General features: G+C 38.2%; 1 protein-coding gene and 1 long non-coding RNA gene across 2 annotated transcripts in view; one reads left to right on the forward strand and one right to left on the reverse strand.

The window, feature by feature from the left end:
- LOC131677835 (leishmanolysin-like peptidase) overlaps positions 1-7776 on the forward strand; it is a 124764-nt gene extending 116988 nt beyond the window's left edge. The window contains exons 7-8 of the mRNA XM_058957896.1: positions 6401-6693; positions 6752-7776. Coding sequence (XP_058813879.1) covers positions 6401-6693; positions 6752-7221 — 763 coding nt within the window. The 3' untranslated portion in view covers positions 7222-7776. The remainder of the gene's footprint in view (positions 1-6400; positions 6694-6751) is intronic.
- A 15146-nt stretch (positions 7777-22922) lies between these two features.
- LOC131677836 (uncharacterized) overlaps positions 22923-27712 on the reverse strand; it is a 36106-nt gene continuing 31316 nt past the window's right edge. The window contains exons 2-3 of the long non-coding RNA XR_009303434.1: positions 24148-24229; positions 22923-24019 (exon numbers count right to left, since the gene is read on the reverse strand). This is a non-coding gene — a long non-coding RNA (uncharacterized LOC131677836). The remainder of the gene's footprint in view (positions 24020-24147; positions 24230-27712) is intronic.

Consider the following 27712-nt stretch of genomic DNA (forward strand, 5'->3'; position numbering starts at 1 on the left):
AAATTTTGATGCCGAATTAACGAATTGAATACTCGTATGGCTATAAAAATATTTTTGTCTGATTGGCGATTGTACGTTGAAACCCGTCACACACTCACACATAGGGCTGAAAGCAAAGTGATGCTGATTTCCTTTTGTTCTGTTCTAGTGAATATACAGGGTGATTCAACATAAGGCTTTGTTAATATTGCAGTTTCTAGTGATGAACTTACGTGTCCTCAAATTGTTCAACGATATTACGAAAATCAGTGCTCCGTGCGGAATGTGTTTCGTGCACTGAGTCCACTATTCGCCATTCAATCGAAAAGTCGCAGTTCACGTCATTGGATGATAAGTGACTAAATCGATCACATCCAGTACACAGTGAATATAACATATCGGCGGTGGGCGAGAGAGTAAATACGTTTGCTCGCCAGGAATCTATTTGACACCGTTCTCAACAACTTGGCTTGTCGTAGGCAACAACATGGAGTATTTGACGGAAGTCAAAGTTTATAAGCATGTTAACAGATTGGTTACTGCCCGAGCTTAAAGCCACCTTTCTTGACAAAATTTTGTTCCACTAGACGGCTTCATGAGCCACACAAGTAATGTAACAGTGGAATGCTTGAGAAATACGGCGAACGTTAAATTTCTCCCCGTTGACTTGTCAGTTGGCCGCCTAGATCGGGCGATATCACACCTATACTTTTTTACAATGGAGTAGTGCTTAGTAATTGCCAAGCTACCACACAGCAGTGTACTGGAGTGTCGGGCTCGACCAGGACTAAACTACTTAACGGGTAATACCGACTAAGCTCCATTGGGCTCCGCCGTCTTTCCCCAGGTATTACCTTTACATACCATGTGAGTCTGACTTGTGTGCTCACCTCTAGCATACCCTGTGGGGCTGACTTGGATGCTCACCTTATCACCTGATTCACCCTCAGTCATACCACTCTTGTACCCCTGTCAATCGCCCTGGCATCCCATGTGGGACATTTTTCTAGGTTCCCACTGCTGACATACCATGTGAGGCTGACTTGTTTGCTCACCTCTGACATGCCATGTGGGTCTGACTTGTGTGCTCACCTCTAGCATACCAAGTGAGACTGACTTGGACGCTCACCCTACACTCCTCTGCCACGCCACGAGGTATCAATAGCGATAGGTACCAACATTCTACGCAACGACCCTCTCATCTGGGCATGGGCAGTCCATACATACGTCTATTCACTCACTCTTCTGTCATGTCTTGGTGTGACTACCGCGGTTGCCACCCGCTGCGCAACACTTACCTCAGCGCTCACTTTTCCGCGCTCAGACCTTTCTGCTCTAACTAACCAATCACAAGATAGTCATGCTTGTCGTCTGCTGCTCGGCGCGCCAGATTCTCTGCAACCTGCTGGCAATCTGAGTGGTTGCAGTCGAGACTGCGTTCCACTTCTTCACCGCTTGACATATCCGCTGGATAAGGGTATCAGGGGTTGTGTCCCGGCCGCAGACGTCTAGCATTGCTGTTCTTTTGACGTCGAAACGAGGATATACGAACAGTATGTGCTCCGCAGTTTCGTCAACACCTGGGCAGTCAGGGCAGACGGGGCCTCCGCGTGCCCAAACCTGTGGATATACTGTCGGAAGCAGCCATGGCCTCAAAAGTCTATGTGGATAAACCTGTAATGATTGAAGAATTTCTTTTTTTTTGGGTTAAAGAGGTTTTAACCTTAGGGTCATTCGTCTCTTTTTGGGTTAGAGAAATGTCTTTTGGAAAAATCTCTAGCCCTATACTGCCCATAAACGCATAAAAGTCCCATATCAGCTCAGTAGCGAATGTATCAGAAATTCTTCGTAGCATTGCATTAGCTTATCTCTTGACCATTATACTGAAGATGAAGGATTTGATTTAAAAGGTCGTAATTTGATGCACACTTGGCGTTTTTGAACAGCAAAGCTCATTAATTTTTTTTGCGTCCCATAGAGTACCTCTCTGTTTTAGAATACCCCTAAAACATATCTGTGTATTTCATAGTAGCGTAGCTAACAGTTCAAATGAAGTAGACAATTGGCTAAAGGGCCTATTCAGAAACACTGTTTGTTATTTTAAAGCTGATATCATGCGGAATATAATTGTGTTACATGGTCTTTAATGTGAATCTCGTTATTAATTTTGCTGATATAATCTATGCAAACTACATGCTTTGCATCATACACAGTAGTCCAAAATATAAACGAGTTTAACATTGGCATTGATGGGGTCTCAGCTTCTACATGAAATTGTTTTCATGAAAAGTAATTTTATAACCAGCATAATCCCACGATTATATTTCGAAGAAATATATAATCCAAATAATTCTAAATGAATGTAATTATTTTGGCACTAGTAAGGATAAGAACAAAATTATGTTTTAGCTAAAAGCTACGACTCACTTTACGAGTGAAGAAAACGAATTGCATCGCCCTGATAGATCATGAGCTGAATCATAGGTGTTGCATGATCAAGTTGAGGTTTGCGGTAAAATGTCAATTGAGTTTTCAATGAGCTTTCATGGATGGTTGAAATAGGTCTCTGCCCGCACTAAGTGCCTATACGAACGCAAAAAAGGGGACTCTACCATTGGAACCCTAGATATCGCCCATCAACTCGTGAACCGGGCCCAACGTTTTCACTTCCCCTCAGAAGGAAGGCTGAAATTGAACCCAATAGTACTGATGTGAGAAGCGGTCACACATACCACTCAACCAATGGTGGCTCCGTCAGCGTATAACAATGTTTGATCAAAATTGATGACAACTTGAGCAATCAATCTGCTAAATCACAACATCAAATTTAATTGTCAATTTGGTTTTAAGCTCTACTTGGAATCTTAAATGGAGAACAGTGAGTCTAGTTATGTAAGATATGCATACTAAGCTCGATGGAACTATCCAAGTCAGTCTTGGATGACATACATTTGGAGCAACATCAGATGTTTCTTCAAGCTGTTCTCAACACCTATTGAGCAGTTTTTACGCCATCAACCGCGTTACGACTTGGTTAGGACAAACTAATGTGGAACAGGGCCAATTAAGGCTGTCAGGCGTATTCTTGATGGTGACATCAATAGCATTTCTGCATTATAATCAGCAGGAGGCAGCCTTTGTTGATTATAAGATTAAGGAATATGTATGAAGAGATATATAATTTCTTTTTTGTTTCAAATAGTTGATATTCGCGCCAGCAGATTTTGGAAGGAAATGGCGGATTCGATTCGAAATTTAAATTGTATGAGATGATGTTGGAATGCCGGAACAAATGAGCAGCTGTAAGCTCGACCAAGAACACCAGGTCTTAATAATGCTAAGCTGCCCTTTCGGGTCGGTGTGGTCTGTTCGAGTCGAACCAGATGGACATTCGGTTCGAGTTTTACAATTTTATGGGGAATCATGGAAAAATATTTCTCATGTCCTTTATGGGTAGAAATTCTTTTTGTCAAATTCTTAAACGCCTTCACTCGTCTAGCTACTCAACATAATGATAACAGAAAAAATTTAGGATCGTAATAAATACGCATATTGAGTAGAACAGGGATAATCGAACTCTGTTATAAGATGAATGTGAAAAATCACAGCTGTAGGAAAAACTATTCGCAAGTAAGGACTAACACTGCTAGTATGTTTATCGTATCCAGTAATAGTCGATCGATTGTCGGACTTAGGAGACAAAAAGGAGATTAGGAAGAAACAGAAGCGGATTCAATGCGAAATTTTCCACTATGACGTAGACTCAAAGGATATGGTATGATGGTTTTGCATAGAATTGAACATTCCAGATGACACCACATTACACGCTCTCTGAATGAATTTACGCACGACTCGTACGTATGAATGCCTGTATGTGGGGATGTCCATAGGAGCAATGTATCCTTGAGCAATATGAAAGGACATCCTCTGAGCCGCCATAATGCTCAAAAAAATTTTGAAAATTTTTGGTAAAACCAGTCTTTGTTTCATGTACAAGTTAGGATTTGTGCCCTTCATGTACAAAGACTGGTTTTACCAAAAATTTTCGCCCTAGTGAGAAATTTTGGTGTTTACCCAATTTTTCTCCTTAGAGTAAAATATGGCATAGTGCCTTCACATAGGCCTGCTAAGCCAAGACAAGTTTCGGCTTCACTGTGTCTTATCGGCATAAACAGAACTTCTGCTCGGATAGGACATCACGTTTGACCAGTCGATCGAATGAAACTCAAGGTGTGTTTTAGTTTTAGTGATTTAGCATCAAGTCGGCGTTAATCTATTCCTACAAAAAGTTAGTGTCGGTTTCTGATGAGACGAAGTCAAACGCACCCATGACTTTAATTACGTATTATTTCTTAAGTTGTTTTACATACTTCCATCATAGTATTTCGTCATAAATTTTGTATAATCTCCACTAATAATGACACGGCTTCACAAAAACTCTCCCCTTGTTCATTTACAAAGTAAACCCTATTTATTTTCCCTCAAATTTCTAAGGTAATGGAGCATGGAATCTGAAATTGTTCTTTTGAGCTTTTGGTCTTTATATTAAATGATTTTTTTTTACTACAAACGCGTTTCTTGTATCATACAAATCTATTCGGAGGCTAATTACGTAATATTTCTAAGTAAGGAAGATGCAGTCTCATTTTTAATAAACAACGAACTAATTTGTCTTTTGCAAACGTTTCTCCACTTTTATTGCGAATTTTACCCCCAAATAGACTCCCAGCAAAATAATTTTGTCACACGAAAATATTCTCACACCGCATCTACCATAGTTTGGTTGTTGCGGTGGCTAACAAAAACAACATTTAACGCCCTCTCTATTAAATGATTTTTTTTTACTACAAACGCGTTTCTTGTATCATACAAATCTATTCGGAAGCTAATTACGTAATATTTCTAAGTAAGGAAGATGCAGTCTCATTTTTAATAAACAACGAACTAATTTGTCTTTTGCAAACGTTTCTCCACTTTTATTGCGAATTTTACCCCCAAATAGACTCACAGCAAAATAATTTTGTCACACGAAAATATTCTCACACCGCATCTACCATAGTTTGGTTGTTGCGGTGGCTAACAAAAACAACATTTAACGCCCTCTCTAGGATTGTGCATAAGATATTCGGTTTATTCATTTGTTATCTCCCGTGCAGTTTAACGTGAGAATATTTATTTTGCTGCTTTCAAGATGTGCACGAAAGTCTATCTACAGACGAAACGTCATCATTTATTCCAATTTGTAGCCAGATTACCAAAAATGAGGGCATTTCCTTCAGTGAACAAAAATTTCAGTAACTTTTGAAGAAGTTGGCTGTAATCCGTGTGTAACATTATTATCTATCTATTGAACTGTTACCAGCTGTTGTTATTTCTTTCAATGGTTATAATGCTAAAATGTCATAAAGATTCCCGGGACACACAATGCAATGGTTAAACAAAATCTTATAGCGTTTTCGTTTTTTCTTGCTGCTACACCGGTGTAGTGCAAAGAAAGAGACTGATTACACCCAAGTTTGAATGAGTGTAGCACCGACTACACCAGTGTAGTGCACTGTCAAAACGAAAATGCCATTAGTAGACCTACTGTGCACCGCATGCAATAGTTACTAAAGGTGAAAATGGAGCATAATGGAAGTAAACTATATACACGTGTATAACAGACTGCCCAGAAAATAATGACTTTTTGAAACCTCAATCGGTCCTCCCCTGAGTCGATTCCTAGTCCCACCGGGAGTATTTGCACAAAATTTGAAGCAAATCGGACAGGTCTAGCTACCAGATCAACGTGCCTGAAGTTTGTATGGGATTATTCGACAATTTACATAGAGAAAACACACTAGCTCGCATTTGCGCTGCTAGGTGAAAATAAGGAAGATAAATCAATTGTCTATAACTTTATCGAAGACTGCTAGTCAATCCGGCTTTGTTAAAAGAAGTTATTAAACTTTTAACGACGTGTTTTCTGAGTCAGTTTTGCATGGGGCTTAGCAAAACAAGGTTGTGTATCAGTACTCGATTCCCACGAACTGCAGATTATTGTGAAATAGTGGTTAGATTTGGTTAGAATTGGCCCAGTGACTCCTTTTTTGTACCATAGTTTTTCAATTTTTGATACGCTACACAACACTAAGAAAGTATAAACAATAATGATCACAACGAATTAAATTTTTGACCACTATGATTTCAACGAGTTACGAGTTTTTGATCAAGCTTATAAACAGGTTTTACACCAAGCTAGCAAAATGCCAAGATCAACATTTTCTAGTAGGCATCTAAAATAAAATTATGTCTGATTTTAAGTGATTGTACCTTTGAACAAAGAACTCATTTCCTATCATTATAATACACATGTTTTACTTACTGTGGATTTTTTTTAAATCACATGTTAAATAATCGATTTTTCTTTTTTTTTTTTCAGGGGTCGCTCTATACATCCATTCTGTGCGAAAGTGAAACGTGATCCACTACAAACCGAGTGTACTGATGATCGTAGCTCGGTAGCTCTATGCAACTTAATCCGTCACGAGAGTGTCTTACCGCGGCAATATCAAAATTTTGATTCCCTTGCACACGTGCCGAATGGCGATGAAACATTTTTTGGAGGATCGGTTTCATTGGCAGACCATTGTCCATATATACAGGAGTTCACTTGGAGAAGTAGGAACGTTGTTGTAAGAGGTTCACAATGTCAATTTGAAGACAACAATCCGAGTAAGTGGATCAGCATGAAAATAGTAGAAAACATTGTAACATTGTATTCATTTTTCAGAACCGGAGAAAAATTTTGCTCTGGAGTCATACGGCCCTGAGTCGAAGTGCTTCGATCATAGCGAACACATGTGGGAGGAAAGGTCTTGCCGGCAAACTCGTGAATGGCAGCATTGGGGGTCTGGATGCTATCAGTATAAATGCGAAAGAGGACGTCTACATATTATTATCGCTAACTTTTCATATGAATGTTTTTACGCTGGTCAGCAGTTGAGCGTGCGTCTTATGGCCGGTGGCTGGTTGCATAAAGGGGCTGTAATATGTCCTTCGTGTAAAGAACTGTGCAACGCAGAATTTGAACAACGAGGAGAAAGATGTAAAACCAGTGAAGATGCACCATTGTCCGGCTATTATCCGAAACATCAGTTGAAGTGTAGTGCAGCTACGATATCGTGTATAAATAATAATCTCCTTACTTCGATTCTAGCATTTGTTTGCAGTATGTCAATTATTTTGCGACTAGGAAGATGAATTCCGTTTAAATTCGATACGTTTGTACAATTTTAACACTAATTTATGCAAGTCTAACATCATGTGATAATGTGTTTGTGTTTATTTTTCGTTTTATGTGCACAACAGATGCTTTTATTTAGATATAACTTTTTGTAGTCGCTGGATGTAAATACGCAGTTTTTTTGTAAATAGAGTACTTGTGATCAAAATGTAAGAAATTTTACAAAGTAAAAAATTGTACATAGTTAGGTATCGGAATAGATTCAACCTTTAAATGAAAAAGACATCGAGATAGATCTCACTCTGATAATTTCATTCAGAACCACGCAAATTAGTTTGTAAGTAGCAAGTTTTTCAATTATTATTTTTAGTCTAGTACAAGTGTCAACTGGAAGTCGATTGCTTCCCCATACTATCGTATGGGTGAAGTGTTCCTTAATTTGGTGCCGTCATAGTTTGAGTTAATCAAGTGAGTAGGGTAGAAATCGGATGTTAAACTGCCAAAGTATTGTTGATCGAACAAAGTATGTAGGAGTTATGTGGTAAAATAGAATGATTTCAGTATTGATATAATGTGATGTTTTCATTCATTTTTGATGACCCCTGCCCTTTTGCTCAGTAAGGGGAATGGGCGCGTTGTGTCAGGTTGGTCGAGGCACAATTCGATTGTGAGTCAGTGAATGCATGACGCACAAAAGTGCCTGAGCCGATTGCAATTACTGTCAGGGATCAATCGAAGACTTAGAAATGGAAACATGTACGTCATTAAAATCGGTTCAGTTTACATAGTTACAATTCGCCAACAATTTGGGTCACTAAACTATTATATAATATATTTAAACGCAGTGTATTTATCAAAAAATATGACTAACCATGTTCCTGTTTCATGTCCGTTGAACCATTCTGAGTGGCCAACATAAATTTATTTATTCGTAACACTCACCTTTTTCCTTTCTGTATCGTTTTAGTTATTTTTTTTTCTTCTCTGGAGAAGTGAACAAGATTTACTAAAGCTTAATGATGTGCAAAAACTCATGCATAAGATTATCAAGAGTGAACAAAAAGATGATAGCTCTCAGTATATCGCTGATCGAGAATCTACAACTATATGTACACATAATACTGGCACCTCAAGCAACATTCGATTCTTCGATTCCACAATGCTGAGAAATAAGCTCTAAAAATATCTAATATTTACTACTTGTTAATGTCGCATAATTCAACGCACCCACCGGAAGGCTAAGTAAGAAATATCTGCTGATATCTCTTTTATCCTGGGTGATTCGGAAACATTTAATGAAACTAAGAAACACATACATATATGCACTCATGAATATAAGCAAAAACAAAGGAAAAGAAATATACAAGTGCACTAACGCCGGAGACTCCTGAATGCACTGAAACAAACAAAAAAGGGTAGAGTACAAAGGATAAGAATAAATAACCCATGAAATCGTGGACACAATGAGCTTACTAAAAAAAGGACTAAGAAAGAAAAAAGGACGAAGGGAAAGTGCCAACTGACCCATGACAGGCAGAGAACGCCGACATAACCGGGGATTAAGGTAATATCAAATGTGCTAATCCATTCGTACCTTACAGAGAAAGAAGGTGAAATCTAAAATCTAAAATAGCATCCATACTCTCAAAAGAACAAGGAATGATGATAAAAAATAGGTGGTGAATATTAGCGTAAAGGTAAATTAAGGAAACGGAAAGGTAAGAATGAAAGAACCAATGATAATAATAATGATACCAAATAATACCAAATGACATTCTTTATATTGAAAAAGGTGTTTAAATGGCGCCCATGCGCTAATTCGTCCTAGTTTAAAATTTGGGTTGAGGGGGGCACGCATTTTTGGCTTAGGGCAGAAATGCCGATCAGACCGGATCTACACCAAAAATGTACAATATCAGGAATCAGAATATATTGGCTCAAATGGCACGTTCCCCGTACATAGTCGGGGATTTGTGCCTTGCCGTGTGTTTTCATCATTTCCTGAGCGGAAGGAAAGGACAAGGAGGTGTGGGGAAGTAGAATTGGAAGGGTGGGAAAAATAACAGCACAAAACAAAAATAAACAACAGGTAAGTTAAACTCACAAGTAGTTCAACTTGCCTGCGAATAAGCCTAAATCTCTTTACCACATTGGATAAGAAACTTTAGTATGTCTCTGAGTTTCAGTCGACCAAACATGGTTTCGTCTATATAAGGACGGCTGAAGACTCGAAATCGCAATTGCGCTACCGCTGGACAGTTGCATATCAGATGATATGAGGTTCCGTAGTCGGATTCACAAAGATCACATGAAAAAGACTCAGCGCGCTGAATAGTTGCCATGTGATAATTGAGTTTGCAGTGGCCGGTTAAAGCCCTGGTCAGCATGCCGGAGTGGAGCTTTGAAAAATGTAAAAGATTTTTCGAAACCACTGGGCATGGTTGTTCTAGAAACGCCTTTGTTTGGCGACACGTTTGTAGATTTCTCCAATAATTGCGGTGCTCGGACGAAGCCCAGGACCGTATTTTTTCCCGTATCCAACTTGTCGAAATTGGCAGCGCGGGCTCAGGACCAACGAAGTCAACCGCTGAACCTGCCCTGGCCAATTCGTCAGCCCATTCATTTCCAGTAATACCGCAATGTCCGGGCACCCAGACAAGGTAGATAGTGTTGACAATGCTTAGTTCTTCGATTTGGGTTCGGTACGCGATCACTAGCTTCGACCGGGATTTGTCTGAGCTAAGGGCCTTGATTGCAGCCTGACTATCGGAGCAGAAGTTTATAACTCTGCCGGACAAACTTAGTTGAAGGGCCGATTGCACCCCGCACATAATCGCAAAGATTTCTGCTTGGAATACAGTACAGTATCTACCTAGTGAGTGAGATTGTTCCAATCTCATTTCACGACAGTAGACACCAGCACCAGCACGTCCCTCCATCAGAGAACCGTCAGTATAACAGATTACTTGCGTTTGTTGTTGTCTTTCCATAGAGCCAGACAACCACTCCTCTCGAGAGGGAATCATCACATGGAATGTCCTGTAAGGAAAACTACAAGTGAGTGTAATATCGCTGGGAGCAAGAATATCTTCACCCCATGTAACCATTTGTGACCACAATCGTGTATGACTGGTAGCAAGATCAACATGATTACTGTTCCAAAGCCCAGTAACCTTCAGTCTGTATGCACATGATAGTGCTTCTTGTTTTAAGTGTATGTGTAATGGTTTGATATTTAAAAGTGCCTCAAGAGCAGCAGTCGGAGTCGTGGTAAAAGCACCAGTCAACGCCATGAGCGCCATTCTTTGCAGATGGTTTAGCTTTGACTGGACTGTCACCACCTCTCCCCTCTGCCACCACACAAGGCATCCGTATGACAGTATTGGACGTACAATTGTCGTGTAAATCCAATAGATGTATTTAGGTTTGAGACCCCAGGTCTTTCCAAAAGTTCGTCTGCACTGCCCGAAAGCCATGCACGCTTTCTTGACTCTGAATGTGAGCAGACCAATTCAGTTTGGAATCCAATATGACTCCAACGTATTTGACTTGATCTGCACACAGTAGCTCAGAATCAAAGAACTGCAAGGGACGAACCCCGGTTGTTATTCGCTTCTTCGTGAAAAGAACCATTGAAGTTTTGCTTGGGTTAACTGATAGTTTAACTTGTCGACACCACTGTTCGACGGCTCTTAATGCCTGTTGCATTAAGTCAAAGATTGTTCCGATGCAAAATCCAGTAATTAGTATTTGGTAATCGTCAGCAAACCCGTAGGTTGGAAATCCAAGCTCATTGAGTTTCTTCAACAAGCCGTCAGCTACTAAGTTCCATAACAAAGGTGACAGAACGCCGCCCTGAGGACAACCGCAAATACTCAACTTCCGTATCTCAGCCTGTCGCAGTGACGAGCATAGTATGCGGTTACTAAGCATTGCGTTTATCCAACCTGAGATACATGCAGGTATCCCATGACCGCGCGTCGCTTCCAGAATAGACTGGAAGGACACATTGTCAAAAGCACCCTCAATATCTAGGAATACACCTAAGCTAGATTGCTTGAGCGAGAAGGCTTTCTCAATGTTGTAAACAACATCGTGAAGCAGAGTGATCGTGGATTTCCCACACTGATATGCATGTTGCATTTTGTGCAGTGGATATTCAACTAAACTAACGTTCCTGATGTGATGATCGATTATCCGTTCCAAAGCTTTCAGAAGAAAAGAACTTAAGCTGATAGGCCTAAAACTCTTGGCTTCTTCATAGCTTGAGCGCCCCCCTTTGGGAATAAATCTAACAGTTATTTCTCGCCATGCTTTCGGGATATACCCGGTAGCAAGACTGGAAAGCAAAATCTTTTTCAAGACATGTTTGAGAATATCAAATCCCTTTTGCAGTAGCACGGGAAGTATTCCATCTTTTCCGGGTGATTTGTATGGAGCAAAGCTGTCAACTGCCCACTTGACCGATTCAGTGGAGACCAATGTGCGTGCTAACGCCCACGAGCCCGAATCACCAGAATGAGATCTGTGAACATTGTTCAACTCCGGATCGATACAACCTGGAAAGTGTGTGTCGAAGAGACAATTAAGAACATCTTTTTCGTCCGTCACATAAACACCATCTCTGGTTTTTAAGGAGTTCATCTGAAAATCATTCGATTTGGAGAGAATTTTATTTAATCTGCTAGCCTCGTTCAGACTAGAGACATTAGTGCATAGGCTTTGCCAGCCTGCCAGTTCTGCAGATCTAAGACATTTCTTATATGCACTACGAGCTGACCTGAAAGCCCTGGAGTCATCACGCTGACGCCGGTTCCAAGCTCTTCTCATAACTTTCTTCATTCTTTCAAGCTCAGCCCTCCACCAAGGGGTTCCCCTAGTCGATTTAACAGTACGAAGTGGACAAGCTTCTTCGTAGGATGCTAATATGAATGAGTTTGTCGTATCCACGACGTCATCTAAGTCGTCTAGTTGACTAATTGTTGGAAAATATCCATGAAATTTAGTCGCCAAGTTTTCCAAAAAGAGGTCCCAGTTTGTAGATTTAGGATTACGATATATCACCACATTGAAGGTGACATCAAAATGATCGAAAAATATATATTTATGATCGGATAGAGACGGTTCAGTTTCATTTGGAACCTGCCAATTTCCCAGTTCATGCAAAATTCTATCAGAGCAAAGTGTTATGTCTAACACCTCCTCCCTCCCAGACCTCGCAAAAGTTGGTCGGTTTCCCACATTCAGAATATGGAGATTTGTACTACTTATGTACTCCATCAGTTCAGAACCTCTCAGATTGATGTCCGAGCTGCCCCAAATGATGTGATGAGCATTCGCATCACGGCCGATAATGAGCGGAAGCCCATTTCTGCTACAATATGATACAACGCTTTTGAAATCATCAGAAGGAGATGATTCGTTATGCGGTAGGTATGCTGAACAATATATATATATATATATATATATATATATATATATATATATATATATATATATATATATATATATATATATATATATATATATATATATATATATATATATATATATATATATATATATATATATATATATATATATATATATATATATATATATTTTGCCTACGTTTCCGACAGTCAGTGTAACTGTGACAACACAGATATCGCGAGTTGTGAGCTCCGATATGAGACACGCGTCAATAGCCTTATTTGCAAGAATGCAAGCACGAGGCATTTCACGTGGGTTAGTCATGCCTGTCTTGTTGTAAGCAATGAAGGCAGTGTTAAGTAACTTTCCAAAATAGAAGTTTCCTTTATGGAAATACGGTTCTTGAACCAATGCTATGGAAGCTTTACCTTCCTGCATGAGTCGAGATAAATTCATAGTTGCTGTACGTTTATGTTGGAGATTGATTTGTGCTATTCTAACCATTGTTGATTAGAGAACTGTACATTTCATCGCCAACACAAATTGCACAACAACTAGAGGACACCAAGCGAGTTGGGATGTTAACGCATATAGCGAGCCATATCAGGTTTAAATGGGACATGATCATTTAATTCCCACGATTTGCGAAGAAAATAATGGTCCACTGTGTCAGAGATTCGCATAACACAGTAAGGGCAAAACCCAAAATGCTCCGTGCGCGACTGGCATATTTTAGACCCTCCAGTCATTAAGTCCTCGGCACGGAACTACACCTTGACTTAGGGTCTCCTACTTTCAGTCGCCTCCTACGACATGGGAGCAGGACTCCAGTGGCTCAATTCTAGGCCGGATACCACACGGCCTCTGGGCAGGTTCATCTGTACACATCGAAATTTGATAATCGAAACTCAACAAAACTTCACCGAACTACCATCAGCCGAGAGTCTCAGCAAACCCCCAGCCAACAAAAATTCGGCAAAATTAAGTGGATCATCGGTGAAAAAAAAATCGGTGTGTAGAGTGAACGTTCCGCTGCGTAATGCAGCATACTGGGGAGTTCGCCCAACTCTTCCCAGGCTCCGTTCGCCATTGAGAATGTTTTAAACCCCCTCAACAATTTTACCCATAGCACGGGTCGCATGACACTATGGAATTGGGGTTCCCTGTTTGGTAGATTGTTACCACTGAAACAGGTAGTCCGTAGTGTAATTCTTAGCCGGTTGAAGCAACCACTACCGACACTACACGGCTTATCTAGGCTGTTCGGTGAAAGAAGCTGACATTGAAGAACAGCTTCCATATTTATATGGGCGAACAGCCGCAGAAGGAAGGAAGGATAACGGGAGGAGAGGGATTTGGGATTTGGGCTAAGCGCTTATTTAAAGGCGGCGCTGGCTCGCCTTGTCAGGGCTGCTTTAGGGCATGTGGTATTTAGGCCTAGAACGTATAGGGCCCACTACCTCGTCCTACCACACCCGCAGTCAGCCCCCGCTGCTGGTTCGGGTCGCGAATCACAACTAGTTGCTATCGCGATTAAGCATTATCCACCACCTATGACCCGCCCGGTTGCTTGCAGCTCAGCTTCCCACGTAGCGTTCCTCTACCACCACGGGGCCCGGGAGCTATACTATAAGGAAACTATAAGGAAGTTTTCATTCATTTTTGATGACGGATTGGTGAATTCTCGGGAGTTTTTTTTCAATTTTGCTTTTGTTGTTGTGAATTCCTATTCCGCAGTTTACACACCGGCGCTAGTATGACGGCTTGTTAAGGTCAAATTGATGTCGAAGGGGTTCAATTAAGGTTGTTTGTCGTATTCTTGATGTTTAAGTGATTAGGGAGTATATGAAACACCAGATAATGTTTTACGACTCCGTGAAAAAAAGAAGAACGAATACAATAAGATGAAAACAGAAAAGAATGGAAATATTAGAAGGCGCATTATATATTAATTAGTTGCGCCTTCAGGTGTTGGTGAATCTTCAAATAATTGGATTTTCACAAACATTTCAGAACTTTCCGACATAATTGTTTGCAAATTCGTCTAATCTCACTTATTCATTTACATTATTAAAACAACTTTTTTTTATTATTCAAGTCATGAATTTTCTTCGTTCTATTTATTTTGAAATGTTCTACCAATTCTATGATATCCATCCATTTAAATAAAATAATTTATTCATTTGTTTAATTCTACTCAATTTGTTTATTTGATTCGTTCTATTAATTTTAATGCTTTTAAAATTTGATCTATATTATTTTATTCATTTCATTTTATTCACAAAGCAATAGTAATAATTTGATCGTCCTTCTATTTGAAATGTCATTCTTTTTAGTTTTATTGATTCTGTGGGTTGCTGTTTATGGAACACCCGGTTCTTTCCCGCATTACGAGTAACCCTGCAGTGTATCTGACGTACAAATGCATCAGAGAAAAGATAGGACGACAACTTTACCGCGAGAGCTCGTAGTCGACACACGTGTTTATTCTAAATACAAAAACCGCGAGTTTCCTTTCGTCTTCATCCGCTACAATTCTATTAGACTTTCGAAATTGCTCGCGTTCATGCTTCGCCACGCTTATTTTATCGTTTCTTTGAGATCTATTACTGTCCCATTTAGTATGTGTTATCGAAAACATCGCGAAACATTATGTTATTAATGTTTTCAATCGAAATAATGTCTGAAAAGAGTAAAGTAAGAAATGCCTCATGTTAGGTGGTCTTTATTTTCACATCTTGTAAAAACATAAAAGATCCACGGCTCAGTTATGCTAATGTATTGAGTAGTATCAAATAAATCGACTGGAAAGGTAATTTTTTAAATTTCGCTTGCTACTTAAAGGGGTTATATACGTTGAGATGCGGGAAAAAGTGAAAAGTTTGAATTTTTGTAAAGGTATGTAGCCATATTTTTATGAATACTTGTTATTCCTCTAAAAAAGAGATTATAATTACTAGAGGTCGCATGTCGCTGCTAACACTGAAAATTTATCATCTCGCTCTCACATATGCTAGGCCCATTAGTTTGACACCTATTGCCCCGGGTACACACATGTCAAAGTAGTGGGATACAACATTCTAGAGAGAGACCCCATGTTTCAGTCCGTGAATACATGGAGACAGTAGCGCTTTGCTCTCTCTAGTAGTTATAATCTCTTTTGTCTAGCGTAGCACAATGTTCAATTTGCAAAATCCACTTGAGAACATTATTTACGCACATTCAAGCGTCTGTTGAGGTGTCGGATTTGTCTTTGTAGGGAAACTGTTCGGTCGCGGTGGAGTAAAACTCGCGGGTACGATTAACTACTATTGTTGTATATTGAATTGAAATTACGGACAGAATCGCGAACTGACGAACACGAGCAGCTGTACAACGAACTACTGACTTAACGGTTAACATTTATTCACGGACTAACTTAAACGTACAATATGACTAACTAACGTATAAAATAGAAACGTAAGAACGTGCCTGAACTGCTGCGAGCTAGGCTTTTATAGTCCTGCTGTACCCTTTGATGACGGTAGATTAGTCCAACTGGAAACCCTTTTCTGACCGGAAACATATACTGACGACGATATATGACTGACAGAAAGGCAAAATATCCTCACTACCACTACGCTGAATCAATCTGATCTAAAGGGCATGCCTAAGGCACTTATGTTGTGGGTACAGTGAAACCCTATTACTGTGTTGATAAGAAATAGGACATAGGCGCAAACAAACATATAAAATGTTAATGATTATCGAAGTTTTCCGCAATTTCCTCAAAACGCGTTTTTTTCAAAGAAATTTGCGGTGACTACGCTTCCAGTTCAACAGCTCAACTGAAAGCATGAAACTAAATAAAATCATTAGTATATGTACCTGTGGTGTCCTTGAACGATTGATTTAAAAAAAATCTTCTTTTTGGAACGGGGACGATTTTTTCACCAAAACCACTATTTTCACCTAAAAAAAAAATTATTAAAAAATTTATACCATAATATGAAAATTTTGACGAAAAAATGGAATCGTTCAAGGACACGGGAGTTAAATTTCGAAAAAAAGTTTTGACATCGGTTGAAAACTTTTTCGGCAATAGTAGTCACTGCAAAGGCGTTTTTGGGAAACATGATTTCGATCTAATCGCGTTTAAAGTTTCAAGTATTAGCTACGCCTCCGTAAGGGAGCAAGATGAAAACCGCCATAGCTTTGCGTCCTCTGCTCCGAACTCTATAAAAATTGGGGATGACATTCTTAAGAATCTGAACTTTACGATGAAAAAAAAAAAATTTTGGCCGACCTCAACATATGTAACCCCTTATCTGAATGGTATACTTTACCGATCTCAATTGTAATGTTTGACGATCTATTCGGTATTTCCTAATTATTATAAAAATGTATTAAAGATTATGGGAAACACAAAATCACAGCTTAAAATGGTTTTGAGAATGATATCTCGTGCATAAAATTTCGTGCGCTTAAATAAAAACAAATTTTAAGTTGTTTCATATATTTCTTCGGATTTTCTGATAGACAACACTTCTTTACACCTGTGGGAATGTTTTGTCACATAATGGAATTATTACGAATTCCAACATTAAAATTCAATTAAATGTGTTGCTTACTTTACAGCCGCCATTTGCCCCATCTATACACGCTTCAGAAATATAAATAAAATGACAAAAAATGGCAGCTGACTTGTTTCACAATGAAATATGAGGTGTATTGTTCCCATAAGTGCAATAATACAGCAGTTAGATGTCGAAATTCTACAGTAAATACGCGTTAAACGTTTGATAGTTCTGCGTATGAAATTTCATACGCTAGGATATAATGGGTTAAATATATTAGAATGTAAAAATAGGACATAAACTTCAAGCGCAAAAATCGGAATGAGATCCTTCAGCATACGAATCGCTTATAAAACCCTCTCCGAAAAAAGTCGGCAAGGATTTTCCGCCGGTAAAAAAACTGGTTGGAAATAAATGAATAAATCGTTCGTAGGAAAATTCGTATATTGGCACATTCAAGAATAAAAGTGGGTTAAGGCTTAAGTTACTTTCTTTGAGCTTGTATATGAATTGAACGCTTGGTAGTATGCGTAGGAAAAATTGTGAACAGCTTTGCCGCCGATTTATCCTTATAAAGCATTCGTTAAACTCTAAAAGAAGAAAATCAGTCGATTTATTAGATTATCAGGATTCAAATTATGCAAAATAGTTGGTGGAAAAACCCCGGGACAGTATTGTGGTGTGATGAAAAATCACCGCCACTTTTTCAAAAGCGCCATAGACTTTTCTACGGCTCATGTACGTACACGCCACATGACACAAATACTACATCACAAGATGGTGGAAAATAATAAACAAAGACGGCAAAAGTAAATGGGATTGTTTTCAACCAGGAAACTTCATTAGGGTTTGTGAGACCGGTCGCAAAGAACTCAATTCCGCCCTGTCAATTGTTTTTCCACCAACTATTCTGCATGATTTGAATCGTGATAATCTAATGAATCGACTGATTTTCTTCTTTTAGAGTGTAATAAATGCTTTATATAGATAAACCGGTAACAAAGTTGAACGCATTTTTCCAACACATACTATCAAGCGTTCAATTCGTGTAGGCGCTCACCGAAATTTCTTTGCACCATAAAACTAGTTCGGGAGAACCGGACGACTTACCCCATAGAAAATCCTCCCGATTTTCCCACCGACTACATCGGCCTGCATCAGCACAATCGGCCGACTATGCCACCAATTAATCGGTCGATTGTTGCACCGACTCTTATGTTGGTTTAACATGAACATCTGCCGACGCGACAACCGATTAAATATGACCGACAAAATCGGTCTATTTCAACCAATTAAATCGATCGATAAGTTGGTACATTGAAAAAAAAAAATCCAAACGTTAATTCTATCTGCTTCAAACCACTTAAAATCCATATGAAGAAGAAATGCTAATGTTATCACGCGCACACATACCTTCTATGTGTCAACTGTATAAACTATGTATGCACACAGATAAGTTATATGTGCGTATTGTTATAGAATCGGGTTTTATGTGCCTTATAGTTATTAAATGTGAATGTAAGATTAATATGTCTTGTAAATACGCACAGTAGGTTTATGTGCCAGCAAATAGTGTCTGTCTGCCTTCGCTAATTGCAAAAATCTATGTGTAAAATCAATAGGCATAACGTTTACATTTTTTTGAGTGTAGTTTAACACTGGAACCAGATTCACACAGATTAAATCTGGCGATTGAAATGATGACGAAAATTGTTCACCGACGAAACCCACTTAGTCGGTTAATTAATCTGTCGACCTCGAAGCACCCGATTTCGTCGGTCGACTGGGAAATTTATGAACTGTCAAATTTTCTATGGGGTATGCATCGAAGAGCCCCATTCCGATTTTTACGCTTAAAGTTTATATCCGATTCTTACATTCTAATATATGTGAAGCGGGTTATACGAAGTATGTTATGTTTTATTTTCGGGCGCTCAATCAATAGTAGACCAACTTTGTGTAACACTCTAATGAGATAAATATATCATTAACGATACTGGATATTTTAGGTTGTCATTGATTATTGGGAACTAGCAGAAAATTTTGACAAGACAACAGCACTTCTGGTTCTTGCACGAGTCGTAATTTTATATACCGCTGTTATATTTGTTTGTCAAAATCAACAATATTCATTATTTTGCGTTGTACATGTGTTCCATAAACACTGTTTATTATTAGATCTTCTTAACGTCGGCAAGATGTTAGAGCAATAAACAGACAATATATGTTGTAAACGTCGGTAAACCATTTCACTTCACGAAAAAGGCAACACCTGTGTTCATTGTGAGTTTCCCTTGCTATTTTCGTGGATTTTTTTCAGTATTTCCAGGATCTGATACTGACGGTGTGCCTTGACTTGAGTCACGCTTGTGTGGGATTTTGTCATTGTTTGTCCAACCAATTCACAAAAGTTTCTATACTGTTTGAAAATTGTGAAAGCATGACTTCATTTCGCATAAACATTTGTACATAAACTTATCTGCCGGTTATGCCTGAAGAAAGCGATAAACAATTTCATTAGCCCGATGGGAAGGCACTAGTCATAAAATTGTAGGCTATGGTGCGTATTATAGTAGTAGAGTCTATCGTCATCATATATCGCATTCGTTGGTTAATAATTAAGAATAGGAGATATGGACAATATCGGCAGATAACCAATGATTAGATCATTCGATTTACTGCAATACATTATTGCAATATCAATTAATTCCAAATTTTAGTTAAAATGAAATTATCTTCTCTAAATAGGGTAATGTGTCAATTACGGTAGTAGAGCCTATTGTAACCCTATTCTGTATCTCTTGGTTTTTGAACCAAGTATATGAGATATCGACAATAGATGTATGGCCAAAACAGGTGTGCAAAAATAATTTCAAGTTAGGGATGATCCATAAATGACGTAGCATTTTTGAGTGATTTTTAACGCCCCCCCCTCCCCCATCGTAGCATTTCGTCACAAACTTCTATAGACCCCCCTGGCTTGACGGTAACCCTCACTCCCCTCGGTGTCCCCGTAAAAAAATTAAAAAAAAATCAAAAACGATGTTAGTTAGATGAAACGGGTAAGATTGTCGTGACATCAGGTCAACCCCTATCCCCCTTTAAAAAAGCTACGTAGCATGACATGACCCCCTACCCCCTGTCGTCACACATCATCACAAAATACAAAACTCCCCCCTCCCCCATATAATGCTACGTCATTTATAGATGGTCCCTTTTGCACATATTTAGTTTGAACTATCGGCTGAATCTAACTTTCAGGCTCAAGTTACCGTTTTTAAGCATGTGTTAGAATTGAACGCATGGTAGTATGCGTAGGAAAAATTGTGTTCAGCTTTGCTACCGGATTATCCATTTAAACTTTTTCAAAACTCTAAAAGAAGAATATCAGTCGATTTATTAGATCATCACGATTCAATTCATGCAAAATACCTGCTAAAAAACCATCGGCTTACCTAAACGGTGCTTTTGAAAAAGTGGCTGTGTTTTTTTTTATTGCGCAGTGTTACGTACCCCAGCACGGTTTGGTAGTGTGACAAAAAATCACAGCCACTTTTTCAAAAGCACCGTTTAGTTAAGACGATGGTTTTTTCAGCAGGTATTTAGAATGATTTGAATCGTGATGATTTTCTTCATTTGGAGTTTTGAAAAGGTTTTGTATGGATAATCCGGTGGCAATGCTGAACACATTTTTTCCAACACATGCTATCAAGCGTTCAATTCTCATAGACACTCACCGAAAAGTATTTGAACCTTAAGTTAAATAAAATTTCTTTCTTGAAATATCTGCTAATTTGCCCTATCCACCGAAACAGGACGTAACGGCACTTACCAAAAGTATATGATTAGGGCCGACAATTACCGCCACGTATCTCGATATTTCTCCACAAATATATTAAGGGATAATCCTTAAATGACGTAGCATTTTTTGAGTGATTTTTAACATCCCATCCCCCATCGTAGCATTTCGTCACAAACTTCTATATACCCCCCTGGCTTGACGGTAACCCTCACCCCCTCGTTGTCCCCGTAAAAAAATAAAAAAAAATCAAAAACGATGTTAGTTAGATGAAACGGGTAAGATTATCGTGACATCAGGTCAACCCCAATTCCCCTTTAAAAAAGCTACGTAGCATGACATGACGCCCTACCCCCCTGTCGTCACACATCATCACAAAATACAAAACTCCCCCCTCCCCCATATAATGCTACGTCATTTATGGATGGTCCCTAAATATTGCATTGTTACTTTTTTATATTGCCCCGGTTGGGGTCACTAGGAGACAGTCTTTCATCCAAGAATTGATCCCCTGAGTCCAGATTCCATGTCATAAGAGTCACTAATGTCCATTTCGGGGTTCGCTAAAGGCGATTATAAGCCAACGTGTTTGGTATCTTCTAGTTGCAGTACAATAAGTGCCGGTGATGAAATGTGTAATGCTCTGATCGACCATGGTTCGAGTAGCACAAATTAATCTTCAACATAAACGTACAGTAACTATGAAACTATCCCGTCTTTCGCAGGAAGGAAAAGCTTCCATAGGTTTAAGGTTCTACTTAGAAAGCTTGTAAAACCGGCCATCGTGGGAAACGATCGAAAATCGAGTCAATTCCCACAACATCAGGTGTGAATACTGGTAGTTGCGAGAAGCGTGTTCCATTTAATTCCTCCTGACACATGGAAAGTTTTTTTGATCAAAATCTAATAAAAGAATCACAATCGCAGAGGTGCTCTTTTCAACAATGCTTCGGCTCATTGTATGGAGTCTTCGAATCACAATACTTATCGAGTGCAAGCAAGGTTGGAGAAAGGTCACTATTCGATTGCGCTGAAGGATGATCTGTTAAAAGATCTTCATAGTTTATTACAAAACACGCATTTTCATAAGAAACGATCGGCACCAATTGAACACTGCATGACGCAGATTTCACCTACCGAATATCGCAGGCGGCGTAAAACAGAAAAAAAATAAACAAAGCGTAGCGCTGTTCGACTACGTCTACTAACGGGGTTGACTATCAACTGGGGCCCTATTCTCACGTCATTTGGTGACTAGAAGAAAATTTCCTTCTAGTCACTAAGTGACGTGACTGTGAGAATAGGGCCCCTGATGTCAGAATTGATCTATACATATATGATTTGAAAATCTAAGATAATCCAACAACAAAAATACTAAATCCACAAAAATACTACATGAATTTACTCAATAATGGATTAGGATTTAACTCCTCGAACTGAAGTGGTATCTTTAGTGTTGTGTACCGTCACAAGTCAAAAAAGCTTCCAGTTGTTGTGATGTTGAATAATGTGTTTATTTTGTGTTCAATCGTGTGTGCCCTGTGTGATTTTTCGTTTCCGGTTTGGTAATGCATTATTATTAGTGTGCTACTTCATTCCAAATTCTTTTGCATCTTTTTCTAAAAGCAAATGTTTAAGTTGGAACTAGGTAAATAGAAATTTCGTAGCATTTATGGTTGTAATGTTACAAATTATTCTAAATGTGCCACAACATGTTTAACTTTACATGGAACAAAATAACACACTAAACACGATATTTTGTTGGAGGGGCCCGTTGAACTGCAGATGCATCTATATAGATACATAATATATCGTGTTGTTGCAGAAACGGAATAGCGGTAATGTCAGCTTCGTATGTATTCCAATTACATTCAGGTTAATTACACGCTCATTTGATTATGGTTAGCCGGTATGTGAGTTCGGAATCAATTTTATCTGAATAACGGATTCCTTATGGTACATGCAGGTACTACATATGTAGCTGCCTCGAATATATTAAATTCGTGTAAACGTGATGGAGTACAGATTTATTGCAGTGCAGGGTTACCTTAACTTTTTGGGAAAATCTGGCAGATCAAACTCAAAATGTGGCACTTGTCTTCTCGCCTGTGAACACTATTGTATGTGGTATATATTTTTATTTGTCAATCTGAACAATGTAGACTTTCGTAGGGCTCATACTATCCGCCATAAGCCATTCAGAAACTCTTAAATTTGTTTATCTTTGTAAAACTGCTTATGGGTTTTCAGACGGGAGCGTTGAATTTTTATTTTTTGCTTTTGACTGTTTCCACATATTTGGGTATTTTGTTTAATTATACTTTTTTTTGCTGTTGACATACAGTGAACTACGATACTAGGTTGTTTGACGCAATTGTTTAAAAGCTATAGCAACATAGAATTTTTCTTTGTGTTTAAACAAGAGTATTACATAATTCTTATGGGATTTTAGTTATTATACTGCTGATTTTGGGAACAAATCAATGTTTTTCAATTCAAATAGATTTAGTGATATTAGATACATAGTTTGTGGAAGTAACGAAAGTGATTTTGATGGCACCCTTCATCATCAAATCAAAATAGGCTAATCATAATTTAACGAGAAACTAACGCTGTTCGAATTTTGTATCAAATTATGTGCTTTAGAGAATTGTAATATATGATATATAATGTCATCTGTAATAAGAATAAAATAACGTATATTTGTTTTTTAGGTTTGTTTTTATATTATGCTTTTTAAAAACCATAGTGAATCAGTTACCTATTTTTTGTGCCATACGCTGAAGATTGAAATGTATTTGACGTTATTGCACATCAACACATTTCAAGGATTATTTGTGTCGTGTTTAAGTGACAATAAAATGTGCTCGAACAATACTAAAATTTAGATACTGTTTTCCTGGGATTTCAACACGTCAGAGCGAAGTGATAGCTTCGCCCGACCTTGGCTAGACTTTCTCTATTTCTGTCTGTTGACTGGTGACGTTGGTAATTTCCGCCATATTAGTGCTGTCACGTAGTGCGTACGTTCGTTTGTAACTTCGCTGGCTGTATCCGCGATCCAGATCCGCATCGTTGGAGCAACAAAGTTGACGGAACACGCATATATAGCAAGCAAGTAGAGATGTCATGAGTACCGTGCCGATGATCACTGTTATCACCAGAAGTACGCTTACCTCACCCTCCATCACGGTGCTAGAGAAGATGGAACAGTGTTTCCTTCGCCGCAGTGATTCGATTCCGTGGACGTGTTTTGTTCTGGAATATGATTGAAAGAAATGAAAAACAAGCATTAAAATCGACACCATATCAAATAGGAAGATGTGCATTTGTCGGAAGTTTTTGCAAGGCAAGTTAATTAATTAATGGTTCAATCGGTGTTGCTTTATCTCCGAGCTGGTAACTGCGTGTGCCATAACAAAGTGAGGTGGTGATCGGAAAAATTTGGATAGCGATTCATTTGTATCACTGTATGTTTCTCTTCTCGAGGCATCGTCGACGGAGAAATTTCATGTTTTGGCTTTCCGCGCCATCAGTATTTGTGGTGCTAGTTACGCTGGTAGCGTAATGACAGTATGACCGATAAAACCGATCCATAGTGTTTTAAAGATCGTTTTCGTGCTCAAAATTAATAGCGTCTAAACCGTTAATTTTAGAAGTTAAGTTTGTGCGGAGAAGTTGCTGCCCTTATGATTGCGCATCCACAGTAGTATACCGCTTAGTCATTAATTCACCTATAAGTGATATACGAAATTTATTTGCCGAACTAATTAAGATAGAGACTCCGTGTTTTCGGCAAAGTTATAGCAAATGTTACTACAAAAGAAATTGCTGAAGACACCATATATCTAGATTTTATAGTTTACAAGTTATGGAAATATTATATGGAAGACCCCTTAAAATTAGTTTTTTCGTGACATTTTTTAGAAATTCTCCTATCTTTTTGGAAACTTCGACAAAGTTATTTGCAGTATCGAAACACATATTTTTGCTGAACATAGCTACTACCTATCTGTTGAATTTAAAAATATATTCCACATTTTGCGATATTTTTGGGTACCTTAAATAACTAATAATAAATAAATAAGGAGAAAACAACATCATAACATACTGAAAGTATTATCTTTTTACTTTCATATAGTTAGCCGATTGTTAGTCGACGCGATTCTCCCCGAGTGTTATGTTCAAAACAATATGACATCGCAGTGGTTTAAAATGAAATATTCAAGCGCACTGCAATAAGCAGCTTCATCTTTTCATAGTAAATTGCATAGAACACGTCCGCTAATAACATGTAATGCATATGGTTTGCCTTTCAAAAATCGAAGTGTAGATTTGAATGTGCTGGATAATGTCGATATTTTCTTAATAAATTAGATAAATAATTTTTTTTAATAATCGATTTCTCCGTCATCTTCAAAGCTGTCTTCTTCCGCCAAAAGAGCTTGGGCGCTTTCTGAAAATAGTTTTATAATTTTTTAGCAATCGCCGACCTTCAGGTACGATCTCGTAATCCACATTGTGAACAGGTGACGTTTATCAAGCTCCACTATAAATGTCACGAAGGACATTAATAAACTCCATAGCACTAATAAAAATTGTTGCAAACCTGATGGTGGGGTTTCTGTCATTTTTTCAAGCTTACCAGTATCCACTGATTGTTTAAATTTCACTTGACATACTTCTTGAACACACGATATGCTACGTTTCGTACTTTGATTTTGATTGCGCTCAAAGTTCCATTTTGCTCTTTTTGGACATACTTTATTATCGATGAATATGTTATATGCAATTTACCATGAAAAGATGAAGCTGCTTATCGCAGTGCGCTTTAATATTTCATTTTAAACCACTGCGATGGCATATTGTTTTGAACATAACACTTGGGGAGAATCGCGTTGACTAACAATCGGACGACTATATGAAAGTAAAAAGCTAGTACTTTCAGTACGTTATGATGTTGTTTGCTCCTTTTTGCTCCTTAACGAGTTATTTAAGATGGAAGTTACCCCAAAAGTATCGCAAAATTTGGAATAATTTTTAAATTCAACAGATAGGAAGTAACTATGTTCAGCAAAAATATGTGATTCGATACCGTAAACAACTTTGTGGAACATTTCAATAAGATAGGAGAATGTCTAAAAAAGTTATCATGAAAAAACTCATTTGAAGGGGTCTTCTATATAATATGATCCACAACTTGCAAACTATTAAAGCTAGATATATTTCTTTTGTAGTAAAATTTGCTACAACTTAGCCGAAGACACAAAGTCTCTATCATAATTAATTCGGAAAATAAATTTCGTATATCGCTGATAGGTGAATTAATCACTAAACGGTATACTCCTGTGGATGCGCAATCACAAGGGCAAAAACTTCTCCGGACAAACTATACTTCTAAAGTTAACGGTTTAGACGCGATTAATTTTGAGCACGAAAACGACGTTTTAAAACACTGTGCGATCGTTTCGGAGAAACTTTATTGCACCAGGAAGATTTTGAACGCAGTTATAGTATTACCATGATGGTTTATGATGTATGCTAGACAAGATATTGTCCAGCCACTATTTTCCCAACCTTCTACATTGCCCGAGCAAAGTCGAACAACAAAATTACAACAAGTAGAAATCATATTTTGATAATAGCATCAAATTGAAATCATATTTTGCTATCAGTTTTAGATTTTTTAAATTTGACATCAAATTTTGATCACATTTTGCTAACCTTGTTTCTTAGAAGAATTTTCTATGTTTATATTTCTTTGGTGAGACATCAAAGTGAATACATATTTTGGTATCAAAAAAAAATTCAACATCTCAATGAGCTTTCAATTTAGCAGAATTAGTATTCTGTTTGATGTCATAGGACAATTTTGCTGCTTTCCTTTTTGATATTTTAACCGTTAAAACGACAACAACCTGAGTAATCATTTGCCGAACATCACTACATCAAGTTTAGTTTTCAATTTGTTGTCAGACTCTACTCGGGTGGCCTATCTTATTAGATATTTAATTCTCCTTAACAACCTTTCTTGACGGTAATGAATTCCTTGCCAAATTCTACTGATCACCCACCTCGAATTCCTATCCTCAAAAGTATTCTGGACTATAGATTGTTTTCTTTATGGAATATAAAGACGCTTCATGTTGTACAAACTTCAATTGATTTGATTTCACGATTATCTGCTGTGAAAGAGACCGTGAATGTCAACAATGATAATTTTCGCATTACATGATCTAAAAAAGCTCATGCGATCTCTTTACGCGCAAGTACCGTGTCTACATTCCTCCGCGCGTCGTTGAGATTGACGGTGTTATCACCGAATCAAGTCTTTTGGTAGAGGAAGTTGTCCGTTCAAGGACAACATACTCAAGGCAGTAAAAGTATTCGATTGCATGAAATTGAATGATGCAAAGAACTCGGATTAGTTTTTGAGTCACTTTTTCCGGGTTACCATTGCCTTGCCATGTTCTCAATAATAACATTTATCTCCCTGTTCATCTTCGTCCTTCGTATAATAAATTAGCTTAATTGTATACAGCTTTACCGACTCCAGTTGATGGCAACTACGATAGTTACAAGAACGTTTGAACAGAAACTAGGCTTGATACTAGAATTACATCTGGTCAATGCTTTTATGCCTGTCGTTTATAAAAACTTGTTCATGATTCTTGCACGAACTGAATATAATTAAACGACCGTACGGAGATGAAAAGGTAAATAAAATCCATATTTCTAACC

This window comes from Topomyia yanbarensis, chromosome 1, assembly GCF_030247195.1.
Source record: "Topomyia yanbarensis strain Yona2022 chromosome 1, ASM3024719v1, whole genome shotgun sequence".
NCBI lineage: Eukaryota > Metazoa > Arthropoda > Insecta > Diptera > Culicidae > Topomyia > Topomyia yanbarensis.